Here is a 26,332-nt window from a genome sequence, read left to right on the forward strand (position 1 = left end):
GAAATTCAAGGGTAGCTTAGAATCTTCATCCATTCCCATCATTTTCCACTTATTATAAAGACAAATATCTACAATTCATGAAATGAGGCACACGTGCCAAAGTTAAAGAAGATAGTTAAGAATACTCTCAATGGAAATAATTCACAATATCAATTGAATAGGGCGAAACATTTTTATAAAACCATGTATGTATGTATGTATGTATGTATGTATGTATGTATGTATGTATTTGGGCAATAAGCACCGACCGGTTGAGTTAAAGTAACGAACAACCGGTCAACAAAAAGGCGTACGTTCGGCCAATGAAAAATGGAAAGGAAAACCAATAGGCTATAGAGCGTGAACCGCACCGAAGTTATAAGAGAGCATCAAAGTCGATATTACACCTTGCAATCACTACCCAAGATCCTTGAGTCATTGCTTATACTGAGGCATCCAGCAAGAGCTCCATAAAGTAGCCTTGGGTTGCAACAGACTACTTGCAAAACCAAGCCTCGTGCTCTCTCTCTCTCGCCCTCCCTCCTTCCCATACAAGCAAAATTTGCACGCTTTTGTGCACACAAAAGCTCATAAACCCCGCCAAACTAACACCATCTCCTCAATATGGCCACCACCTCAACAATAGCTGAGCAAGCCGACGCGCTGCGGCATGCACACTTGAAGTCGGCGCTGCGCACAGCCCTGGCTTGCTCCATTGTCGGGTTCACCACCCTCTATGCCCCAACCAGTGTTCGGAAGTTCTTAGCATACCCGGCTTTCTCGTACGTGACGACCATTTTGATCGTGTCGGACGCGACGGTCGGCGACGCTCTGAGAGGAGTATGGAACGCATTCTACGCAACTACTCAGGTCATGCTTTTCTCCGTGTTGAGCTTGTGGCTGGCCGGACCTGCCCGGTTCGCTACTCATGGCCTGGCTGCTGCGGTTGTGTCTCTAGGTACTTTTCTGGTCGCGCTGCCCGAGTCGACTGATTTGATGGCCAAAAGGATCGCTTTTGGGCAGCTGGTGATCATCTTCGTGGGAGCCGCTATAGGGGGAGCAAGCACGGGAGTTGTGATGCACCCAGTTCACGTGGCGTCGAGCACCGCACTTGGCGCCCTGGCTTCGGTCCTGGCTCTGTTGTTCCCATACCCTTGGCTTGCGTGCAGTGAGGTAAATGCTCATCCCTGAGGGTTAATTCCATATCCTTGGATCCTAGAACAATCATTTCTCAGTTTGAGTCCAACAGTCCCATGATCAGGGACAGGTTTGAGTGTTACTACAGGGACAGGTTTGAGTGTTACTATGGAGTTATAACATGACAAGTGAAACAGTTTAGGATGAGAACATACATCCAAAACATTAGCAGATGACTCAGTGGATTTTAACTGCTTCGTTTCTGGTTGAAAGATTATGCACAAGTTGAATCTACTGCGGTGCTGTTTAAGTCTTTTCTCTGTGATGACGGGTGCCCCAGTATATGAAGAATGCATTGATCATGTACCGTTAAAATCGTTGAAGTCTCTCCATAAACCAAGCTGTTTGGGTTAATTTATCTTATTAAGAAAAGGAGATCCGAAAAGGGCTAGGAAAAAAAAAAGATATCATGCACCTTTTGAAGTCGACAGTGCTCCCAATCACATGATAATCAGGCGAGCTTTTAGTACAAAATGAATTAGATCAAAATCAGGATAACAGAACAAAAGCTTAAACATTTCCAGTATTACAGGACAAGTTCCATTTGGAGGAACAATTTAGAAAGCATACAGAAACTTCTGACGGAAGTTCTTCTCTTGGAATGAGTCCACAACTAAGTGTAACTAAGTAAGCTAATCATATTTTGTTTAGTCAGCTGGTATTATTGCAGTATATAATATGAGATTAGATTCATATCTTTTTTATATACCATTGTTCCTTGATCCGTATTCCAATTTTCATAATAGATAACATAATGCTAGCACTTTATGCTTGAGAATCTGAACTAGAACTCCCTGATTAGGCCCACTTGAGCCGATACGATCCAACTAGCAATTCTCCATGTCTGGAGAAGTTAAGAAAAGCGGAAGCAGATATTTTCCGGTCAGTCCTTTCGGTGTAAAAGTTCACAAAAGGAGACATCACGCGGTATGGTGTCAATAGTCACTAAGCAAGCTTTAGAAAAGTCATGAGAAATTAGTTCTCAGTATCGTTTCTTTTCCACTTAAGGACAGCGTAAATTCGGCAGTTTATTATGCAAATATTCGTTGGGTGAGACACGTGCTAAAACTTAAGCCCAAAGCAAATCATGACAGCACCGACCTCGTACTTGATGTAGTATAGAGTTAGGCTGCATCAGATTAAAATTGACAATAGTCGTTACCTCTGCAGATCAGGAAAACGTGCCGATTGTATGTCGAGAATGCATCGGAGAGGCTGAATCTCTATTTAGATGGTTTCTTTGCCAAGGGACGCCCGGCTGCAGTAGACTTGATTTCCCAAGCGTCATGCTTTGCCAGAGTAGCAAAGAAGCTCCTTCAAAGTATTAAAGAACACGAGGTAACTAAGAAGTATAACTCTCGATGTACTCTTAAACAGCCATTTTATTCACCTTCAAGTTTCGGAAAAACTGCAACTTCTTTCTTCTGAGTTTCCAAAACTTGGGCAGAGAATTTTACAAAACAAAAGGACAGTAAAATCAATGAAATTAAGAAAACTCGTCTTGGGCCACAGATGTAGTTTTGATATAACATGCTGATTTTCCCGATAAAGTCGTGATAGCTTTTAAGCTTCACCATTCCCATCCTTTTTTTTTTTACATCTGAAATTCTTTCGCCAGTTTCTTTGGCTAATGCTACTTGCTGCTGTAACAGAGAGGTGTGTCATGGGAGAGACCGGGAATACGATTCCTGAAACCTAACTACGTCAACTTAGGAAAAAGATTGCAAGAAATAGAGCTGCCGTTGAGAGGAATGGAAATGGCCCTCAATTCTTGCTCCTCTTTTCCTATCAGCATGGCAGACCAAGAACTTCAAAAGGCTTCGCCCAAAATTAAACTGCACTTGCGGCAAAAACTTGAGCAAGCAAAATGTTTCACGCCTTGTGATGCCACAACAGCTCCTGAGACCAAGGGAGACGACATAGAAAATGCCCTCCGGCCATTCACCACTATGCCCGCATCCCAGGAAGGCCTACCAGCACTTTTCTTCCTTCACTGTGTCGAAATCCTCCAACATGACCTGATTTTTGGACAGCCCGTAAAACCTGTTGATTTCAAGAGCCAGGATTCTGTTACTCAACAGTCTGGAGAAAAAGATCAAGCTAAGTACTGCTTCGGAGGGAGGAGGACAAGGCTAAACTTGAAACCGAGCTGCCAAAGTTTGATTTTTGCATTGAAGTGCTCAGTTTCTCTGGGTCTTGCGGTGCTATTCGGTTTGTTATATAACAAGGAAAATGGGTACTGGTCAGGACTCACCATTGCAATCAGTTTTGTGACAGGAAGGCAACCAACCTTCACCGTCGCAAATGCGCGAGCGCAAGGCACAGCCATGGGATCAGTGTATGGATTACTGGGCTACTTCATTTGCGGAAAATTTGTACACCTGAGATTCTTACCTCTTCTTCCATGGATCATTTTCGCTAGCTTCCTCAGACACAGCAGAATGTATGGGCAAGCAGGTGGCATTTCAGCAGTCATAGGAGCATTGCTCATCTTGGGTCGGAGAGATTATGGACCCCCAGCGCAGTTCGCAATCGCCAGAATCGCAGAGGCATCCATTGGACTGATCTGCTTCATCACTGTAGAACTACTTTGGGAACCTGCAAGAGCGTCAACCCTTGCTAAGGTTGAACTCTCGACGAGCTTGAGAAAACTTGGCGAAAGCATTGAGGGTATAGTTCTTTGCTTGGAAGAGAAACAATGGCCAGACTCGAAATTCCATACCTTGCAGGAAAAGCTAGAGGATCTAAGAAGCCGCACCTCCAAATATGGAGTTCTGACAGAAGAGGCCGTGTCAGAGCCTAACTTCTGGTTCCTCCCCTTTCCAGGGGATTGCCATCTCAAGATTCTGGAATGCTTGTCGAAAATGGTGGACCTCATACAATTTACCAGCTTCCAACTGGAGTCTCTACAACGATTATCTGTGAGCATCGGTGTCGCTTGGAAAGAGATTCAAGAGCCACTGGAACAGGATCTGGAGCTTTTCAAGGAAATGATAGGCACTTCAATCCAATTCCTTGGAGCAGTCACTTCACTCAAGTCCCTTTCTGCAATTGACACAGAATTGCAGAAGACAAAAGTGGCTTGTGACATGGAATTGGGGAAGTCGCAAAGTGGAAACCTGACTACATTTTCGGGTACAAATGACGAAGATGTTGCGAAGGTTACGAGTTCATTTCTTTGCCGATCGAATGAAGTGGCAACAAGAATTCACGCTCAGGAAGGTTTGGAGGAGCTCAAGAGCCAAATGGTTCTATGCATTGGTGGCCTAGGCTTTTGCCTTAGTAGGTTGATGAGAGAAACAATGATCATGGAGGAAATCCTAAGAGAGCTTCTTCAGAGGGAGAATCCTACATGTCTCGTAAACATCTCCGAAATTTCTTCCAAGCTAAAAGCTTTGGACATGTAGTTCTGTTAGTTTTGGTCATGCTCCTCTAACTGAGAATGTAATTATGTAACACTCTTAACTACTACAAAGACTTCAAAAGTCCAGAACTCAACGACAGAAGACTGGACTTGGAAAAGAAAAGAATTTTCATGATTTCACTTGAGTGCTCTCCTATCATGACTTGCCCAGAGCCTCCATCAACACAGCTGAGACAGCGACGGGTTCTCAGCCCCTGTGGGGATGGAGCGAGAATCATTAAAGCATGAAATCCATGACCAACTGAAAAATTCCTTGTGGATAGGATGCTCAAAATCAGAGGGAAACTGAACGCTGTTGGCATCATTTACTGGAAAACCAGTCAAAAACCTTGTGACCTAACCCATTCCGGGGGCCAAGCCCGATAGGTAAAATTACCACTCATCTGTTTGAATCCGAGGAGAATAGATACAAAAGCTTCCAGTATGCATTTGTCGAGTAACAGCAATATTCATTAATAGGTCCACGACATTCTTGTCTCAGATCCAACCATTCATTACATCAATGTACTGTCTACTAGCGAAAATGACAGTTGATCTACATTTTCTTAACTATAACCAGGAAAAAAGAAGGAAAACATATCCCTAATTGCCTTCATATTTTGGGTCAGCCGTCACATAATGGTACGCTATCACCAATGCAAAGATGAAGATGCCAAGAAAGTTGGCCAAGAAACCCAGGTCTCGATCATCGATCATCTGTACCAAAACAAAGGGAAAAAACAACATGAGTGTCAATATAATAGATTAAAGCAATTGTTTGTATAGCGTTCAACCCTATGAACACATGTCCCAATGTTTCAACGCATCACAAGACAAAAAGCAAGCACTTTTCAGTTTGAGATTCAGATAATAGAAGGGCTTCCATAGATCCAATATCGCATCAATCTACCAATATAGTAAAGGTAATTCACACTCAAATGGAAACTATAGAAAAATCCTTGACGATATTAAAGTATACATTATTTTTAGAACTCAAACACCAAACAATTGTTATGATCTAATTTTTGCTTCTTGTCCTTCTGCCCAATTTCAAATTTACAATTTCTTCTATACTGATTATCCAAAAAAAAGAAGCTGTCAATTCCAGCATACTTTGCACCTGAGTATAATTGAGAATGCACCAGTAGATAAATTAGAAATCCCACAATATATAGCAGTGGTTCTATTTGGTGTTGTCACAATACCACCAGTCCTGATTCAAATTGTATGGTTTCCTACAATCTGTATGCAAAAGGCTCCGACTCAAAGGTGTGAGAAGGAGAACAGCATCGAGCAATTTAGTCATGATACTAGATTGAGTTAAATCACCTTGTAATGACCAAATATATGATCTAATAAGCAATTAGTCTCAATAATAGATTGTGTTACAAGTTTCCACCATATATAGTGAGTTGTGCCTCCTTTTTAGACCTCCTTTTTAGGCCGACCTAGGACTTGATCTATTAATAAGGAATTGTACAATTCAACTAGCTGGAACTGGAAAAAATTGGCCTTCCAATTCACAATACATAAGCGACCATTTTCTATCATTTGTCAGTTGCTCTGTCAGAAGCAGCCATCCAACTTTAACCATGAAGAGTTCATTCATGTTTTTCGGACCACAGATGAACGTTCACGCAGCGGACGATGAACTACTATTGTTATAGATATTGGATGCTTAAAATTTTCAATAGAAATCCAAGTAGAACATATCTCAGAAAAGTATTGCGAAAGTTGAACTACAAGAGTCACACCACAAAATCGAGTTATGGCAAAAAACGATAGGAACAGACCATTCATCACAGGTTTTACCACTGCAGTATCAAACATAAACCCAAAGAAAGCCGCTAAAAACCAAAATAGGACAACTCATGGGCTATATAGACCAACCAAAAACTACATTCATAACCAATACTTCAATGAAGAGATTCGATCACTTCAGGAAGAAGAGGAGCTAAAACCAATTGAATTTCTTTTTTGATTCCTCCATGGAGTCGAACACCTCGATCTTTCTTCTCGTCGGGCCATAGTGCTGTACACCTCATTCAAGAATTGTTTTTGAAACTATAAGCACAAACCCATACAAAGGGCAAATGCTCGAACATGGTCATCAGTATAAGCGCATCAGCCCGACACAAACGAAAAACCCAAAGCGCGCTAGTAAGGCTACTAGATTCAGTCTACACTGGACATGCACATGCGATTTACACGACACTGCACCACACAATCCACGCCATCTTCCTATCTCTCTTTTGGGAGCATCAATGCATCTCACCCACATTTCCTACCCACGCCAGTTTGATCAAAGACAGTTTCTTTTTTTTTTTTTTTTTTCTCTCTGGGGTCAAAGATCAAAGACGGTTCATCCACACAGAGATCGGGAAATTCACGACCGCTTCATTTGCCCATTATTTCTCGCCACGAACCCAGTAGGATTACGCCTAGCTCAATTCAAGGCGGAGCCAAACCCACACGCACGGCCGAGCGATCTGTAGATCCCGAAACCCGAGAGGCTCGGACGAGGCAGTTGACGGGGAGCGAGGCAAAGACCGGCGGTGGATACGAAACTAGAGAGGCATACCTTTGCGACTGCGCCGGAGCGAACACCCCCACGGATTCCTCCGCCTCCGAGAGCTTCAAAGGTTCTTGCGACGCTGAAATCGGAAGCCGCCGCGAGCCTTCGAGTAACCAGCAAGGAAGAAGAAGAAAGGAGGTCGGTCTCCTCTCGTACTCGAGTCAATCGAGGAACCGACAACGCTGTCGTTTCCACGGAATGGACCGCGTCAACTAAAAGATGGGGAAATTGCAATTAGCTCCCCCGAATTGAGGGCGTTCTCTCAAAAGCAACCCCCTTTATTTGAGGCTGTGTTCGGTTGAAGTATTGAAAAAATCTTTAAGAAAATGTTAAAAACTTTGAGTTAAAAGTAATTTTTCAAAATACAAGTTATGTGTTGATAAATTGTATTTTAAAAGTCTATTATGTAGTACATTTATGGAAAATATTATTTAGAAAAATTATATCTACAAAAGACTTTAAATTGGTTGATCAAAAATAGGCAACCATCATTTGAGGTTGTAAGACCTCAGGTGACATCCTGAAAACTATCAACAAGGGCCACTTGGGATCTGGCTCCAGTAACAAGGTCGTGCGATGCTTACGGAGGTCACCACGACCCAGATTGCACGGAGGTCATGTGGCCCCTCGTGAAGGTTGTGTGGCCCCCGTGACCACGCCAACTCCTCTCTAACCCATCATTGGCCCCTCGCAGCCTTGTTGATTGACCTCAATAGAGAAGAAGATGAACAGTCATTAAAGGCAAAATCGAAGAAAAATGCCATCGAGGGGAAAATTGGAAAAATTAAAAGTTAGTGAGGATAGCTTTGGAAGATTTTTTTTTTTTTTTTTTTCCACCCACCCTGACCTGGGAACCTTTTTAATATTAAAAAAAAAAATTACAACTAACCCTAATCTAAGGCATGTTGAGAAAGCTAAAAGCCCAACCAACCTAGAATCTATCTTGGGCTTTTAGTCTTCTGAAGGCTGGCCTTTACAAAATGGAGTTTCAAAAAAATTTGTGAAATACTTATAATTTAGTTTAAGGGGCTTTGGATGACTAAAGTGACTTGGCAAAGTCATTTCCAAATGCACCCTCATTTGTCTTGATCAAGTCTATGTAACTGATGAGTGCGTTAACAATGATCCCCCTGGGTGGCCGATCGTAATGCATACGCATCTCACGCGTTTAATTTCAGGCCAATAAGATATAAATGCCGCCTTACTTCAGAGGACCTTTTGAAATGTTACCAAATTTCAATTTTACTTTAGAGGCCAATGTGTTATCAACGCCACGTGCACGGCAAGATACGGAAAATCGGTACAGAAAAGAAAAGAAAAAATCCCCGTGACATTTCTGGTCTGGGAATCACGCATATAGAGCAAATGAAGTTACTTGATTGGAATGTTTTTAGCTCAAAGGTTTTAAAATTCAAATGAATAAAGCAAAAATTTTCAAACTCAAATCCAAGATAAAAAAGACTAGGAAAGTACAAAGTATAACTCAATTTTCACTGAGTTGTCATTTAAACATCTCAACTTTAGGAAAAGTCACAAATAATCCTTAAACTTTAACTTAATATGGAATGTGATTCATAAACTTTTGATTTGTTTAAATTTTAGCAAAATGTGCAATATGGTCATTGAACTTTTAATTTATTCAATATAATTCATACTTTTGATATAATATCAATTTAATTCCCGAACTATATAAAAACGTTTAATATTGTTCTCGATTTTGAATTAACGGAATGATTACTTTACACATTTTAATATAGTTCGGGGACTACATTAAATATGTATAAAAAAATCAATAATCATATTGAATAAATTAAAAGTTAAAAAAATAAAATAGAATATCAAGTTAAATTTCAAGTATCACATTTAACAAATTAACATTTCAGGAATCACATATATATTGAGCCAAAATTTTGTGTTATTATTCCAAATGAATACTTAAATTTTACCTTTGGATACCATAAGCTTTCTTTGTATCCTTCTTTGAGAAATGCCCAAAGAAAAAAATTATGTGGCCGACTTTTCGAACTCAAATGCGAGATAAAAATCTAGGAAGGTACTAAATATACCTCGCATTTCTTTCAATTACCACTTAAATATCTCCACTATTTGGACACCAATCAATCTATTCAAGAACTGCTGCCAAAAAAAAAAAAAAAAAAGGTACTGTGGCTGCTGGGATTCGAGCCCAGGTCTCCACGGCCACAACGTGGAATTCTTACCACTAAACTACAGCCACTTAGTTGACGCTGTGAGCTTCAAATATAATTTTATTCATTAATTTGTTAAGAGAGTACTACTTCCTTCGGTCAAGCGTCCTCCACCAACCAAACCCAAACACACGGATCGCTGTTCTCCGCCGTCCAACAGTTTTCCAATCCAACGGCGGAAACGAATTCCGCTTCCCGACAGGAGAACCCCAATTCCCGTACAAAAAGACCCCCTCGCCCTCCCCCAATATCCTGCTCGCGCTCAAAACGCATTCAACCGAAGCTCCTCCCCATCCCGAAACCCTAGCCAAGCTCGATCCCATCCATCCGATCCAATCCAATCCAATCCATCCATCGCCATGTCCGGCCGCGGCAAGGGGGGCAAGGGCCTGGGCAAGGGCGGGGCGAAGCGGCACCGCAAGGTCCTCCGGGACAACATCCAGGGCATCACGAAGCCGGCCATCCGCCGCCTGGCCCGCCGTGGCGGCGTGAAGCGCATCAGCGGCCTCATCTACGAGGAGACCCGCGGGGTGCTCAAGATCTTCCTCGAGAACGTCATCCGCGACGCCGTCACCTACACCGAGCACGCCCGCCGCAAGACCGTCACCGCCATGGACGTCGTCTACGCCCTCAAGAGGCAGGGCCGCACCCTGTACGGCTTCGGCGGTTGAGTGTGGGGGATCGGGGGCCGGAAATACGCGTCTGTAAATTCGAGCTGCGCCGTCCGTGTTTTATGGGCAGCGAATTGGTTTGCGTGTCGTTTCGTGTTCTTCATTGCAAGCGTAGCTGGTGCGATCAGCAGGCGTTAGGGATGCATTTTGTGGCTAGTTGTTGTGGTAGTGACTCGTTAGTTCTTTGGATATGTAATTGGTGTTCAGAGTAAATTGAATTCCCAGATTGCCAGCCTCCTGTTGATCTCATTCAGCTTGAGAATTATTCCTACTTGCTCTGAATAGGTTCAAAGGGAAAGATAAAGATGTCGTCTTGGGCAGGTAATCTTGACAAGGTTTTTCTTTTAGTGAATACCCCTCATTAGTTCTCTTCGCCATCACTGTACTTCTCGTCAGGAGCCCATGAGAAGAGGCGTTTTAGCGATGGGTGATGTAGGGCTGACGCCTAAATCAAAGATGATCCTTGGTCCAACTGGAGGACCGCTGAAAGTCGATGGTCATCGTAGAGAGCAACTGCCTTTCGCATGTCGTATCGTAAGCCTCGGGAGGGTCGAGGAGGTTGATCTTGCCTGAGTTCGTGAGAACGCTCGCCTGCGTCGTTCGCTGTTCAGCCGTGATCTGTTGTCCCGTTTTCTTGAAAATCCTGAGCCCCTGGGCATTTGATCTGCTGCATTTTCATTTTGCAGTTTCCAGTGTGTGTGCGGGGAGTGCTGTTTCAATTGATAGATGAAACTCATCCGGCCCGGCCCGGCCCTAAAATGGGTGAGGTTACGTATACCGGGTTGGGTTTTTGGGTCGAGATGAATGGGCTTGGGTTGACCACGCATGTCTCCATGGGAAAAAAGTGGTGCGTGGGTTTGGACACTGTATGCACTAGGACATTATTTCCATGGTCTAGTAGTTTGGTACCACCATCAACCTTTTTAAAATTTAAAAATATGATGCCTCGTCGAAAATTTCTCTCTATCTGGGAATTTAAAAGTTTAGGCTACAATTTTACCCCTAACCTTGATTCTTAAAGGTTCAAATTCATTTATCTTAAGTCACTTGATTTAATGTTCTAAATTTCAGTTTTAGTACGCTAAAATTCAACACTTGTATAATGTCGTCCTTTGTTTTTTTATATTGTACGATCAAATCCTTTTACTTTCACTGTTTGTGCAATTAAATTCTTTGGAGAATTGCCGTTACTAGACTGTCAAATTTATTAATGATGTGGTATTGTCATTGTGATATAAAATATTGCACGATGTTGAGGTCGTGTCAAATGAGCGCCAAATTAGCGAAAATCAAATGGGGAAAAGCAAGATAATAGAACCCTAATTTGATAAGGTTGATTATGATAGGTAATGGAAGCACCTAATTACACAAATAAGAACATTAGAGGGCTTGAATGAACAAAGTAAACATAAAGGTTAAAATGGTACAAATTGAGAATAATAGAGACTCAATTGCATAAAAAAAGAAGTCTAAGGATCAAATTGTGCACAAAATGAAACTTGAATTTAGGTAAATTCCAACTTATTGCATTTGATTGGGGAGTTTTCGGATGCATATATATAGTTGTGAAGTTGCCGAAATCAATTTCTCAATTTCTATTTTCCTGGACAAGTTTCGAAGAAAAACCCGTTTGATAACGACTCAAAATTTCTATTTCGAAACAAAAATCCGTTTGATAATAGAAAAAAATTTCTATTTCTATGAATCATGTTGTCCCCATCCTTTTACCTCACTTTTATTGGTGCTTGTTATGGTAATTTAATTTGATAAAAGTTGGTAAATCACTTTAATTTATATTGGTAATTCGATATAGTAGTTAAGAACTTCAAAACATTAGCAATTAATGTAAATAAAATCTAGTAATTAGTATAAAAATGCTAATATGCAAACTATAAAAGATTTGGTAGTTTCAAATGCTAATATGCAAATAGTTAATGTATTTATTCTCCTCATTCAAGATTCGAGTTTAAGTCACTACATTTTTTTTGCATTCTTTTGAGACCACGAAATGATTTTATGGTAGGTACTAGTTGACATGGAGGTAGGCGCAATTTGCGAGAGATTCGAAATTAATAAAATGGAAATTGTGCTAGAAATAGAAATTGATTAGATAACAACAGAGAAAATCCTCAAATACAAAATAATAGTCGAAATAACACTAATGTATTACAAAAGTTGAAAATACACTTTCATGGAATTTCCGGCATATTATTATCCCTTGCCATTTTATTGGCAATGGTTTTCCTAAGCGTATTTATTTGGTTTCCCTCCTCGGTCAACTGAATGTTTGCAAGGTCATCCTGCGTAGGTTCAGCCAAGTACATCGGATCTCCATATAGGGAAAAGTTTCTATCCATCTTGTCTTGATCACGGATGTAATTATGGATGACACAACATGCAATTACGATATGTGCTTGCTTTCGAAGTGCAAATGAGGGCATGTGCCTCAAAATGAAAAAGCGATTCTTCAATGCCGCAAATGATCTTTCTATGACATTCCTTAAAGAAGAATGCCTATAGTTGAACAATTCTCTTGCAGTTGTTGGCCGTCTCGCTCTACCCCTATACTCATTTAAATGATACCGATCACCTCTAAAAGGAGTTAAAAATCCCGGAGTTGCTGCATAACTGCAATCCATGACATAGTATTTGCCTACAATAATGTATTTATACATTGGTCATAATTTGTAACTATAAATATGATCATAAAGAAAATTACTCCTTAAAGGACAAACAAATACCTGGTGGCGGCCGAGGAAATTCCAAGTGAGGAGTCTCCAGTGCTGCTGCAAGCACTCGACAATTGTTGGCAGAGCCTTCCCAAACAGCATATACAAAAGTATATTTCATATCAAACGAACAAACGCACAGCACATTCTCGAGTGGTGGTGCTTTTCCTACCTCTAAATGGGATTTGCTTCGACACAAGTAATACAAAGCATGAATGTGGGTGCCATCAATAGCACCTATACAGCCCTGTCATTTTATCAAAGACTAGTATTATACAAAATTATCAACTAAATAAAATTAATGGTGTAAATGAATATATGAGAATTCTACCTTGAAGTAACGTTTATGCTTAGGATCCATAAGAATCTCTTGTGGAACAACATCAAAGGAAGGTGGTATGATAATCTCTTTTGCCAATTTGAGAATTGCTTGCAATACTTTAGTGAAGTATTTGCTTATAGTTTGTCCCGAATGTTGGAATCTCTCACATAAATCTCTATTTGAGTTCTTGTGACAAATCATAGATAAGAAAATCCCGATTTGTTCATCTACCCCAATATATCGGGTATCTTCCAACCAACCTTTTTCCTTCATTAGACCACAAAGGTTGAGAAAGACATGTCTCTCCATTCTAAAAGCTTCATATACTCTATTGGAATGCCCATGAAGAACCTCCCTTATCCATTGCGCTCCTGATAATAAGCTATCCCTAATAGGTTCTCTCGTGTGCATAGACATATCCACTGCAATAGTGGCCAACCATGCCATCAATATATCAAGATCAAGATCAAAATCATCAAAATCCTGTCCAATTGATTCAACTGATGCTACTTGACCATTAGACATGCTACTTTCACCCTTATCCATATTACCTATATCATCACACAAAATAAGAATATAAACCCATTAGATAAGAACTCCAATATTAATCAACAATAGCAATAATGTCATCATAATTGCAACATAAAAACATAAACAAACAAAGTGTCAAATACATAAGTCATGGGATGAAATTAAACAAAATAGAAATCTATAGCATGTTTCTTAACAACTACTCAAGAGATTCAATAAGTCCACACCTCCTTTCAGGTAGAGCAACCATGAAAGCCTCTCTCCAAGTGGCATTAAGGCATGCCTAATTCACAGCCTTATTGTAAAGATTCTGCTCCAAATCAGACATGCCATTTAGAACGGCGACCACAACTACTATGGAGTAGGGGTCTACAGGAGGTGGGGCCTATGAGGTTATGGAGTCGCTTGTTGATTTGACGGTCCTTGATTTGATCATTTCTTGAATGGCTTTCATGGTGACACCGAGTTCATGGTTGTTACTCTTTCTTTTCCTCTTGGAATTTGGAGTCTTATTCAACTTGTGTTTTTCACGAACTGAGGTGGGAGTCGCGTCAGATGCAGGGACTCCCGTATCAACATCGTTTTCATTAGATTCCTCCGCATCACCTATGGTATCACCACCACCATTGTCGCCACTAACACCATTGTCTTCTTCATCCGACACCACATACTCTTCTGCATTTTCTTCTGCATTTCCTGCTGTATACGCCCCAGTAGCATATGTATCACCAAACACAATACAAAGGTCTGGATACTGAGGAAACCCATCATTCTTGAATTTAGCCCATTCAACATTATCCTGCAAATTTCATTGAAATGACATACATGAACAATATAATTGAAGCTTACACCCACAATAAGAAAAAATGGACCCAAGTAAAGTGATACCTTGATGTGAGAATCCCATACACTTGACTCCTCCACAAGAATCGCTTTTTGTTGACATTATCCCATCCGAATCCAGATTGTGAAAGAAGCTTCTTAAAACTACTATATTGCTTCTTTAGTTTGTTTACCCTATTTTTCAATTGAACTACATTATAGTGGAGTTCTGTTTGTTTATTGAACTCGACATGTATGTTATTCCACCCTACTTTGTTGTAGGTGCAGGTGGGGCGATTTCCTTTTTTTACCTCTTCCACCAACAAACTTATAAGCACATTGGTCAAAGACTCACCACTTTGCTATAAATGCTTCTTTGTGGGGTGCCATTTAACCTTAACTGAATCAGTATTCAATGAAATATATCGATGATGCACCAATTCAAGAACAAAAGCTTGTGATTAACAAGCACATCATGAAGGATAAGCTGAAATTAGAAGTTAAAGAATAACAAATAACAAGAAAAACAGTTACATAAGATTAATAGAAGCTAAATGGTGAAATTTATGATACAACAGTGAATGCTTTATTGCACAAAATGCATGGAATCCAAAAGTAAGTCACTCCCGGCTTTGCACTTGTGTCCTTTTAGAGACATGTTGCATAAATTCACAAACAAAATGATAGATCAAAATGATATTGGTCCAACACGAACCATCAGAAAATAAAACATCAACCAAAGGTGATTGCTCATTTCCTTTTAATGTACTCAGCAAAGACCCTTCGATAAAGTTATGGCTATTCTCTTATGGGCAGTAAGAAGAGTTAATTAGAACAATATCATGAAGTCAAAGAGGTGAGCTAAGAAGAAGAAAAAAGAACAAGGGTCATAGTGAGACAATGAAACAGAAAATGCAAAATGAAACAGAAAATACAAACCATAATATATGTGGCGACCCATCATAGTCAGGAAAGCTCATAAAAAATGAACCAAATGAAACAGACCCAATTTGATCTAATTCCTGACTAAACCAAGCAACCCACTATGATTTCTACTCTGCTGGAGTCGAGTCTATTTCAATTTAGTTCCATTCCATAAGGGGGTGCTATGGTCTCTTATGGACTTTTATGTGGACTGATTACTTCACATCCACATTTTTGGTCAATTTAAAGAGTGTTAGGATGTATTAGACAAAACTCAAAGCATGTAACTAGTGCTACTGTTTTCATTATAATTTTTTGGCAAAGTAGGATCATATCAAAAAGCAAATCAGACACTATAACTCAAGTATTACACTTCCTTTGTTTTAGCCAAAAGCTCAATAGCACACCTTGCAAGTTAGGAATTAACTCCTTAATGATCCGTACCTATCAAGTAGCAGCACCACAACAAAATTGTATACAGTCTATAAAACGAACCTAACATGTGAAACGCCGAAATCACGATAAAATGAGTAAGTGCCAAACAAGATGGCTCTAAAGGTTATGATGTTTATATCTAACAAATAGATCACATCGGGAGGAAAAAAATTTCTGTATCAGTTGCAGTTTAGGCACACCCAATTCAAAAAGGTCATAACACTCTTTCTCTTCCTTCTCTTGTCCAAAAGCAATCTAGTCCTTAGTCCTAGTCCGAGATATCTTTATACATCAGCTACAAAAAGTGAAGTGTCGAAACTATTAAGATTTCTGGAACAACATCAGCATGAATATTTGGTGCTTTAGGAAAGGAATTTGAGCTAGTAGGGGTATCCTGTATGTATACATGCTCCTCACTATCTCTCTCTCAGAGCAGAATTTATTAGCAGACAGCAAACTCACAGCATAAAAACCAACTAAGCACAGCAAAGAACGCAAGCGAAACAAGTTGCAGCTGAAAGCAGCCCCAAGAACGCGGGCTTCTCGCTTCTCTCTCTGGCCCGAGCGAAATCTACCTAAGAATCACAGCACAAACACCAACCATTCGCAATCGCTCTCACATTCCCCATTCCACCGAGAAACAGAGTAGCCCAGCCTCGCAGCACAAATTGCACAGCACAAGCACAAAACAACGAAGAAAGAGGCGAAAAGGGAAGGATCAATCGAACCTCGTGAGGAATCGAAAGCAGAAAGGGGCGACGACAACTGGATCCGCGGAATCGAGACCGGAAGGGGCGCGGACGAAGATGGGCGACAGAGATGGGACGGCAACGGCGACTGGAGTTGGGCGACTGGATTTGCGGAGTTGGGCGACTGGACCTGTGAAATCAAGAGCGAAAGGGGACTCGGACAAAGATGGGCGACGGTGACGGCGACTGGAGATGGGCGCAGCGACTAGAGATGGGCAACGGCGACGAAGATGGGCGACCGGAGATGGGCGCGGCGACTAGAGATGGGCAACGGCGACGAAGATGGGCGACGGCGACGGCGACTGGAGATGGGCGCGGCGACTAGAGATGGGCAACGGCGACGAAGATGGGCGACGGCGACGGCGACTGGAGATGGGCGACGGCGACGGAGATGGGCGACGGCGACGGCTACTGGAGTTGGCCGACGGCGACGACTACTGGGCGATGGCGACTGGAGCGTGACTGGGGACGCGAACGAACGAGGCGAGTCCGACGGGACGACCGTAGCTAGGCCGGTCGAGATGACCGGCGACGGCGACTGCGAGATGAGCGGCGACGGCAACGGCGAGATGAGCGGCGACGGCAACGGCGAGATGACCAGCTTCGAGTCGCTAGGGTTTTTGTTGAGGTGAAGAGAAGAAATGGGAAAGCAACGGTAGTGAGGAGAGAGGAGTCGAGTATGCTTAAGTCAGGAGGTGGATGGAGAAATAATTTCTATTTCTACTTCAGAAATAGAGAAGCTAAAATTTTTAGCTTCTCATTTCTCCTCCAAAACAATTTCTGAAACAGAAATCTGTTTCAGAAATAGAGAAATCAATTTACGTTACCAAACAAGTTTCTTGCTCCAAACCCGTTCCCGGGAACAGAGAAATAGAGAAATTGAGAAACAGAAATTTTACCATGCGCGCCCTAAATCGCGCACGCTGAAACTGAGAGGACCAAAACTGTACTCAACCCAATTTTTTAAAAATTAACAGGCGTTGACGGGCTTAATCGGGCCTGGCCCATCAACGAATGTCTTCCTTAGACTTGCCCCTTTTGCTCAGCCTGATCAGGCATAAGTGGGCCCATCGTGCTGCCCACCCAAGAGAAGATCCAACTCGAGCGTCTCCTACCTCGGGTCAAAAGGGATATTGCAATACTTTATTAAAAGAATAATTTATGATTTCATTATTAAAAAAAAAATTACAAAATAGTGCCTCAAGATAAAAAGAATATATATGAATTTAAACCACTATTTCTTCTGTATTAAGTCTAATTCATAGAGATATTTTTTGAGAAGTATATGTATTTTTTACGTGACATTGGAAGCAATTCCATGACTTTGCGACCTATCACTCCCAAGCTTGAAACATTAGCTTTCTCTTTTTTTGGAGTTCGTCTTTGAAGTACAATCTAGTGTATGTGAGGTAGGGAGTTCACCTTAAATCAATACAGAATTGGTCGGTTGTCAAATGATATCGCACACTTCACAAGATAAAATGTTATGACAACAAGAGAAGTTGTTTGTGATGTTTAATAGGAAAATAAATAGGACAAATGTTTTGGCAAATCAAAGATAAGGATGTACTTATAAATGGAATGGCTGCAAAAGGTGATATTTATTTTTGTACTATAAAAAATGTTCGGGATTCAATTTATGCTACAATTAAAGTAGTAAATTTAGGGGTTCTTCTCTATATCCTATATTCGTGTGAAACGAGGGTCATCGTCTTTTCCTTTTTCCCCATTTTGAATGACTTCTACCATAACTTATGGCTTCTTGTAAATCATCCTGCTCACTCATTTTGATTTCTTGTTCTTGTGCGAAACATCAAAATCTATCCAAATATACAAATGGCAAATCGTACATAAATCACGATAATTGTTCAAGACTTAGAATTTTCCTTTCCATTTTCAAATTTTTGGAGGGAAAAGTGAATGATTACTTTCTTAGGCTGAGAACAAAAAAAAGCACCACATTACTTTTGTTATTGGGAAAATTTTAACATAATTTCTTAAACATTTAATAAAATGCACAATTTTTTTTTAGAGAAAATCACCAAAAAAGTCATAAACCTATTGCAATTATGCCACTTATTTTTTTGACCAATTGAGTCCTAAATTTTTTATAATTATTTTCAATCAGTCCATCCGATCAAAATTAACCAGCCGGCGCTAACGTGGTAGCCGGGCGGCGCCGGCAACCCTTTTCTTAATAACATTTTATTTTTTGAAATATTTTATTAATTTTTTAATCTTTTTTTTTCCCTTTCTCCCTCTTCCTTCTTCCTCCCTCCTCCCTTCTCCTTCCTTTGGCTCTGGCAATCAGCTAGCCTGGCCAGTCGCTGAACTGAGGCAATTCGACGAGCTCGCCTCGCCAGTTGCCCCGCTCCTCCTCGCCGGATCTAGCGAGGGCTCGCCTTGCCTGGTGACCACGAGGCGAGCACTCGCTAGGTTTGGCAGGGGCTCGCCTCGCTGTCACTAGGCGCGAGCTCGCCGGCGACGCGAGGCGAGCCCGCCGATCGCCTCGCCAAATTTGGTAGGGTTTTGCCTCGCCATCACTGGGTGCGAGCTCGCCAACCGCGGGGCTCACCTCGCCAAACTCGGCAACGGCAAGGCTCCCTTGGCCGGATCTGGCAAGGGCTTGCCCTGCTAGTGGTTGGGCGAGCTTGCCCTCGCCCAGTGGCGGCGAGGCGAGTTAGCTCGGCCACCTCAATTCAGTGACCGATCAGTCCTCCCCTTTGGCTGGTCACTGGAGTCAAAGGAAGAAGGAGGGAGGAGGAAGGAGGGAGGAGGGAGAGGGAGAGGGAGAAGAAAAAAAAAAGAGAAAGAAGGAAAAAAAAAGATTAAAAAGATTAATAAAATATTTCAAATATATATATTATTAAAAAAATCTTGTCGGCACCGGCCGGCTGCCATGTTGGTGCTAGCCGACTAATTTTAGCCGAATGAACTGATCGAGAATAATTGTAAAAAATTTAGAACTCAATTGGTAAAAAAAAATAAGTTTATGATTGAATTGGTACAACTGCAATAGGTTTATAACTTTTTTGATAATTTTCCATATTTTTTTTACCAAGGAATCTATATGGACACGGATATTTTCAAAAATTTCGATGAAATGCACGAGGTGTCTACCAATTTGGCGCAACTCGCTAAGGTTTCGAGTTTCCAATTCATGGCATTTGGGTCCTTGGACCGACGTGGTCTTGGCTTTTCGTTCTCAACTTCTGTCATTTTTCACTTTTTGGCCTTCTTCCTCGCAGCAACCACGTCGCCAGCTCCATCGCCGATGAGGTCCAACGACAACTCGAACTACCGTGCCTAATAAAGCACGACGGCGACTGCTAGCAGGCACTTGACAGATGCCATTATGTCCCACAGGTCAAGCGGCTTAAACCGAGACATCTGTTGTTACAAAAGAACAGGGTAAGGGACAGAACATTTCCTTCCCAGTAAAGAGCTTAACTATACCGAAGAAATAGAACATTAAAATGAATCCGTCCCTTGGTTTTTCCTCTAGGGGACGGATCGTAAAGGATGGCATGTTCATTCGGGAAAGGAGTTCAGGTTATACCTGCCTACATAGAGCCTCGCTAGAGAAAGACAACGGCTATTGATGCTATTAAAAAAAAAAAAAAAAAGCATTGTTACGGTGTATATTTTGAGTAGTATGAGCAGTACATGTCGCTTAGAAGGACATTGATCCTCCATTGGGCGTTTGGCCTGAATTGGCACTCAACTGTTTGAGTTATCAAGAGGAAAGTCCGTGTGTCCAAGGGTAGACAGACTCGGAAGAAGCTCACCTGAGCTGCAGAGTCCCTACTTATAAATGGATACGATCTTGGACGTTGAGTACTGGTCGATATCCGGTGTTAAAATCACGAGAAGTGGCAAGGTATTTCGACAAGTGGTGGTAGGTCCTGACAAATGGCAAAAGTCATGATTATGGCGATCAAACCGTCCTTGTGGGTCAATCAATAGTAGTCAAAATTTTGAATAGTGGTACCGCTGCTAATCACTCTAATAACATGAGTTTAAAGTGGAGGCCCTATTAAAAAGTCACTTGTCGGGAATGGATGATTTGAAATGCTTATAAATGTAGCATATTTCTTGTAATAATGCTTACCAGTAGGGTACAAATGGTAGGGGTAGGTAATCGAGCGGGTTCAATCTGGGAACCGAATCATTGGTCTTACCGGACCAAGTGTCGTGTCCATTTCACCGAGACTTGTTAGGTTTTTGGGTAATAAACTTGGGAACCAATTTTTTGACTGGTTTCGCCTTGAACCACTTTTGAATTGGTCTAAAGGTCAGCTCTTGGGTGGAGCCCGTTAAAAAACGAACTCTACAATTCTCTTCAATGAGATCTTTTGCACTGTTAAAAAAAAAAAGAGATCTTTTGCAAAGAATAATGAGGATGAACCTTCTCGACATAAGTAGGCCATTATAGTGTCCTAATTGAGAATCTTCGCAAAAATAATGCATAGGACAAAGCAATTATATAAAAAATAGAAACGAGCAAAGAGATAAGTTGGTTCTCAAGTCGACCGTGAAATTGGCATGGAACCTAGTGTATCGGGTTCAGATCCTGATTCCAAAAATATTGGAATTAGTTCTAATAGAGTAGGTTCTAGATTTTTTATATAATCCCCAATAGAGGGGACGCATAAAGTGCAATTTTTAGTTAGTAAGAGCTTTTGTTGTCACTCAATCCTCCTAGATTATGGGCAAGGGTTTGTTGGCTCTCACCTAGAATGATGGAGGCTAGTTAGGCTTCTCCGAGATAGGAGAGGGCCATTGACATTCTTCCTAGTGAGGTTCTTACCCCGAGTCATCCCCATTGGATCTTGGTGAGGGATGTCGTCACCCATATGATTCGGGTGTTAGAATTTTTTAAATAATAAATTATGTATTCATTTAATAGTTTAAACATTTAAAACAATTGGTAATGGTTCCGTAATATCTCACATGATATCAAAGTTAGAGGTATTACATTAGAATATTTTCATACTTCATTTGCCTCCCTAATTATATTTCCATGCTCAATACTAGGCGTGAGGCGAGTATTAAAATATTTAAACAATAAATTACATCTTCATTTAATAACTTAAATTTTTAAAACAATTAATTTTACATTGAGCATGACCCAAGGCCTACTAACCCTCGTTTGAGTGCAATCAAGGGATCTAGCGTTACAATTTAAGTCGCATCATTATTGTCATGTCACCTAAATTGACATCAAATAAAACAATTCAATTACGCAAATTGCGAAAGAAAGTGGACTTAATTTTAAAAAAAAAACCATTGGAGAACTTAATTCCACGTTTGAAAGGTAGAGGTAAAAGAATTCTTAAGAACTAATTGAATACGACAAAACACTTTATTCCAGCGAATCTTGGCTTCCATGTCAAAACACCTTTAGTTTAACTATAGGGAAGAAAAAGAACATTAAAATAAACCTGTCCTTTGGTTTTCCTCCAGGGACCGATCATAGGAATGGCATCTTTGGCTAGCATCGGATTTAAATCACATCTATAGTACTGCCAAACAAAGAATTTATATCAGAACATCATATTCTCATGACTTATATATAGGATTCCTTTTGATGTATTATCTTCATGCCATGCACGAAAGTAGCACACGTCCCTCAAATGGACACCGACCCTCCATTGGCTTCGGCGAAAACTAATGTGAAAATAAGACAGGCTCAAATGGGTTTTCAAATTGTGAGACGTACCTGAGACAATCTTCATAATTTCGTGCTAACACTGCAAATTTCTTGGCTTATTTTGGTGATGGGTAAACGGACCAAATGAGGATAGATGAAGAGATCTGGTATATACATGCTGTAATAGTTGGACTCTCTTTTCCCTTGGTGGTGGGGTTCACTTTTGTTTTTAAAAAGGAAACAAAAGAAGGTTTGAAAAGTTAAAAAAAAAAAAAAAACAAAAAGAAGAAGAAGAAGAAGAAGAAAGAAAACAGAAAAAGAGAAAAAGGGGTGAACGGTGGTCACTCACTTTTAAGAGCAAGAACCACTTTGGCAGAGAGAGAGAAAGAGAAAAGAAGAAAGGAAAGAAAGATTAAAAAAAAAAAGATAGAGTAGAAGAAGAAGAAGAAGAAAGGGAAAGAAAGGAAAGGGAATTTGGTGTGTGCACGTTGCGGACGCCTCGCCAAGCTGACTCGAATCCATAACATAACGCCCGATAAGAGATTGAGCCCATATTTCGTCCAATCGAAGTATTTTCGGGTTTAGGGTTCATATTCGGAATTGAGCGGAGAAATTTGATTTTTGAGTCGTTAAGCCGTATATTTTTGTAAATGATAGTTTAGGATGTTGTGGAGCTATGAGATTTACGGATCATGATTTGAGTTTACGGTTTGCCCAAAACAAAATTTTGAAGTTTCCCACGCGCAGTGAACAGTGTACATCCAGCAGCTTTGAGCTCATATTTTGTCGATTTTTTGGCTTAATTTTGGGGTGGTTAAGTTGGGATTCTTGTAATATCTGTAAAGGGCTTTCTATTGACTATAAATATGTTCGAACGGGTTCAAGGAAAAAGTTATGGCATAATCAAGTTGTGTGCCGCAATGCCGAAACTCCGCATTGTGGATGGCTTTAGGTATGCGATTTATTAGTGCGTAGGATTTGTTTTGTTAACACTAAGGCATAGTTTAGTCGTTTTTTCATTGAGGTAAATTTTTATTTGATTTTAACATTATTCCTCGGTTATTTAATAAGGTCGCGAGTTCAACGATACAAGTGTCGTTTGTTATTTGGTCGTAGGCGACGATGTGAGTGGTACTATATCTTTTTTGGTTTTGTAAAACCATGCCTTGAAGTATATATCTTTATATATTGAATTGGGAAAAGCTTATATATTGCATAAAATCCAGATCGAGCATTTACTACTCTTTGGTTAATTATGAATATTTCAAAAGCGTGTTTTAAAAAGTGTGTGGAGTAATACGTACATACATACATATATATATATATATATGTATGTATGTATGTACGTACGTATGTATGTATGTATGTATGTATGAAAATTGCTTTGCGACTAGTTTATGGAAATATTTATAATGATTGGAGAAATAGGTAGGGAATGGTGGATGCCCTTATTGCAAAAATTTATTTGTTTGATTTATGATATTGATTTCTGGATTGGATTTTTGGTATTAAAGGATGGTTGTTTATGCTTAATAGGACTGTGAACCCAATGGGGGGTTATGAGGTATGCATACTAGGTTTATGATATCCTTCTAGGCCGAGCCACCAATTTTGTAGGTGGAGACCTTGCTAAGGGGAAAATCTTGGTAACCTTATCACCAGGTGTTTTGTCGTGACCATCGTAGAGTATTGAGCAATAGATTAATCAATGGATTGACCATTGATATATGATATTTGATAGAGATTATTCAATGGATTTGACAATTAATCCTTGAATTGTGATGGTGATTTAAATGGATTTTTTAATTCTTATATGATTCGATATGTATTTTATAAATTGAGTTCGAGTTATGAAGTTTGGCATTACTTTGTATACATGCACAGCGGTTGCTTGATCTGTTTAGAAGATATGTACTACTTACTGAGCTATTATTATTCATTCCACTTATCCTTTAATCTTTTCAGGTTCCTCGGTTAGTGGCGAATAGAGCGAGAGCGTCGTCGATGGGAAACTTTTGAGAATGCTATTTTGCGTATGGCTTAAGGAAGTGGTGTACTCAATTATTGCTAGTTGTTGGGTTGGCTAAGTTATAGTTGTAAATGTTTTTTTTGGTGGATCTATAGAAACTCTGATTTATATATATATATATCACGTTATTGGTTATATTTGGGGTTGCGTCCTTCGTGTGGAAGAATAGCAGTGTCATCCCCATTATTTTTGTGGTTTTGGAGTGTGACACATGCTTGCAGAGGACCTCCTTCGGAGAACCTCCTTAGAGAAAGACAATGGTGATTGTGGGCAAAACCAAAGGCATTGTTTATAGTGTATGTTTTGAGTGGCATGAATGCAGCACACGTCGCACAGAAGGAGACTGACCCTCCATTGGTTTCGACGAAAACTAACGCCAAAATACGACGGCTTCAATGGGTTTTTCAAATCTTAATTCGCATGCGAGGCAGCTTCCATACAGTTGATAGGTAAATAAAGCAAATATGGATAGATTAGCGATATCTGGAATGTACACGCTTGCATAGAACCTCTTTAGAGAAAGAAATGGTGATCGGTGCAAGAAAAAAGAAAGCATTGTTTGTCGTGTCTGTTTTGAGAAGCAATCAGGCCTTAGAGCGAGTGGTCACTTTGTCTCTCTTTTTGAGACGATCAATTGCGTTCTCGAGATTTGGATCGCGTCACACCGTTTTCGTCGATTATCTTTGTAGAAGACAAGAAAATAAGCCGATGGTTCTTATAGCTTATGTGCTTTTCTTTCCACGTAGAATGAACTGTGGTCTCCTATTCCAAGACCAATTTAGGTAGAATGGATGGAGTTCGAAGGTTGATTAATGTTTTTGTATCTTTACACTCTGAATCAAGCTAGTGTGTATCGTCTCAATTGAGACGAATCCACCCAAGCAGCCAGAACTCAGATGGATCCTCGTGTCTTTGCTTGGCAACATCAACGATAACAGGGAGATACAGACAACAAAAGATGGGATCATTCACCAACATCCAATGAGAAGTTTCGAAAGTTTCTTCCGAGTATATGATTATGCAAAATCGACTTGTCGAAGATGGACAAACACAAACGGAGAAGAATGCATATATTTGGATTCCTATATATCCATACTTTATTATATGATATATATATATATATATATAAAATAAAAGATCCATCTGTATAGATATCATCATTTATGTCCAGAAAGCCATATGCTTTGGAAGAAGCTTGTACAGTTTGGGAAGGGGTTTTGATTGATCAAAAAGAAAAATCTACTTCATCTAGATGGTGTATAAGCACTGCTTCTGGATGAAGTTTTTTTTTCGGTCTTTCGCTTTTGTAGATATGCTCTCTCATTGGCTGGCATTGGATTAGTTTAACTTCCGACAATTCGCAGATAACGAATCACATCAACAATGCTGCAAGACGAGCCGTTTGTTTGGAGTCCTCATGCCCTAGGAGCGAGAATGGGTTGGTCAAGCAAAACATGCCCGAAGACAAATAAGGAAAGTAAAAAGTATGAGAGAGCACCTATTTCATTGTATTCACAGAGTCGAGATGTAGATGAGGTAGTCAATCTATGGTTGTAAAACAATCAAAAGGAAAATTACACAGAAAATTTTAAATCTTATGTACAGAATGCAATCGAATCTTAAACCTATCAATTAGTTCGATTAGTTCTTTTTGATGAACAGTGCCAAATTTTTTTTTTTTTTTTTTTTTTTTTTTTTTGCGCTGCTTCGCGGTGGAGAGTAAACCCTGGGGTGGACTGGGCTACCATCACAAACCCAGCCACAGGTGAATCGCGCGTTTTGCATTGAAGCAACGCGGACGCGGAGTCTCGAACCCTTCCCCTTGTGGATGGGGTACCAAGCCTTAACCATCGCGGTCACCGCGGGCGGTGGTAACAGTGCCAAAATTATTTGTCTCTTAAGAAGTGCTTATGTGGCAGCCTTGAATTGTAAGCACTTTTCAACATAGTTTTTGGATTTTAATGCAATTTTTGGATTGATAACTTAATTGAACAAATTGAAGGATTTTATATTTGATTGCATTTTTTGATAGAAGATTTTAGGACTTGATCGAACTAATTGGATGATTTGGAACTAAGTCGCATTTTGCTGTGACATACAAAGTAC

At 40.4% G+C, this 26,332-nt stretch overlaps 4 protein-coding genes and 1 non-coding gene across 5 annotated transcripts; 2 read left to right on the top strand and 3 right to left on the bottom strand.

Moving 5' to 3' along the window:
- The first annotated feature begins 378 nt into the window (after positions 1-378).
- LOC104426477 lies at positions 379-4,720 on the top strand. The gene is made up of 3 exons (XM_010039543.3): positions 379-1,152; positions 2,347-2,514; positions 2,829-4,720. The coding sequence occupies exons 1-3, from the start codon at positions 604-606 to the stop codon at positions 4,581-4,583; spliced, it is 2,472 nt and encodes an 823-aa protein (XP_010037845.2). The 5' UTR covers positions 379-603; the 3' UTR covers positions 4,584-4,720.
- Positions 4,721-5,026: 306 nt separating this feature from the next.
- LOC104426479 (dolichyl-diphosphooligosaccharide--protein glycosyltransferase subunit 4A) lies at positions 5,027-7,319 on the bottom strand. Its single transcript, XM_010039545.2, has 2 exons — positions 7,161-7,319; positions 5,027-5,296 (listed from the first exon to the last, which is right to left on the bottom strand). The coding sequence occupies exon 2, from the start codon at positions 5,294-5,296 to the stop codon at positions 5,183-5,185; it is 114 nt and encodes a 37-aa protein (XP_010037847.1). The 5' UTR covers positions 7,161-7,319; the 3' UTR covers positions 5,027-5,182.
- A 1,999-nt stretch (positions 7,320-9,318) lies between these two features.
- On the bottom strand, positions 9,319-9,390 carry TRNAH-GUG. The gene has a single exon. It is a non-coding gene; the product is annotated as a tRNA-His (tRNA).
- Positions 9,391-9,599: 209 nt separating this feature from the next.
- Positions 9,600-10,314, top strand: LOC104426480 (histone H4). The gene has a single exon (XM_010039546.3). The coding sequence runs from the start codon at positions 9,721-9,723 to the stop codon at positions 10,030-10,032; it is 312 nt and encodes a 103-aa protein (XP_010037848.1). The 5' UTR covers positions 9,600-9,720; the 3' UTR covers positions 10,033-10,314.
- A 3,418-nt stretch (positions 10,315-13,732) lies between these two features.
- Positions 13,733-16,424, bottom strand: LOC108956035. Its single transcript, XM_039305348.1, has 3 exons — positions 16,397-16,424; positions 14,503-14,546; positions 13,733-14,413 (listed from the first exon to the last, which is right to left on the bottom strand). The coding sequence occupies exons 1-3, from the start codon at positions 16,422-16,424 to the stop codon at positions 14,000-14,002; spliced, it is 486 nt and encodes a 161-aa protein (XP_039161282.1). The 3' UTR covers positions 13,733-13,999.
- Positions 16,425-26,332: the final 9,908 nt, after the last annotated feature.

This window comes from Eucalyptus grandis, chromosome 11, assembly GCF_016545825.1.
Source record: "Eucalyptus grandis isolate ANBG69807.140 chromosome 11, ASM1654582v1, whole genome shotgun sequence".
In the NCBI taxonomy this organism is placed as follows: domain Eukaryota; kingdom Viridiplantae; phylum Streptophyta; class Magnoliopsida; order Myrtales; family Myrtaceae; genus Eucalyptus; species Eucalyptus grandis.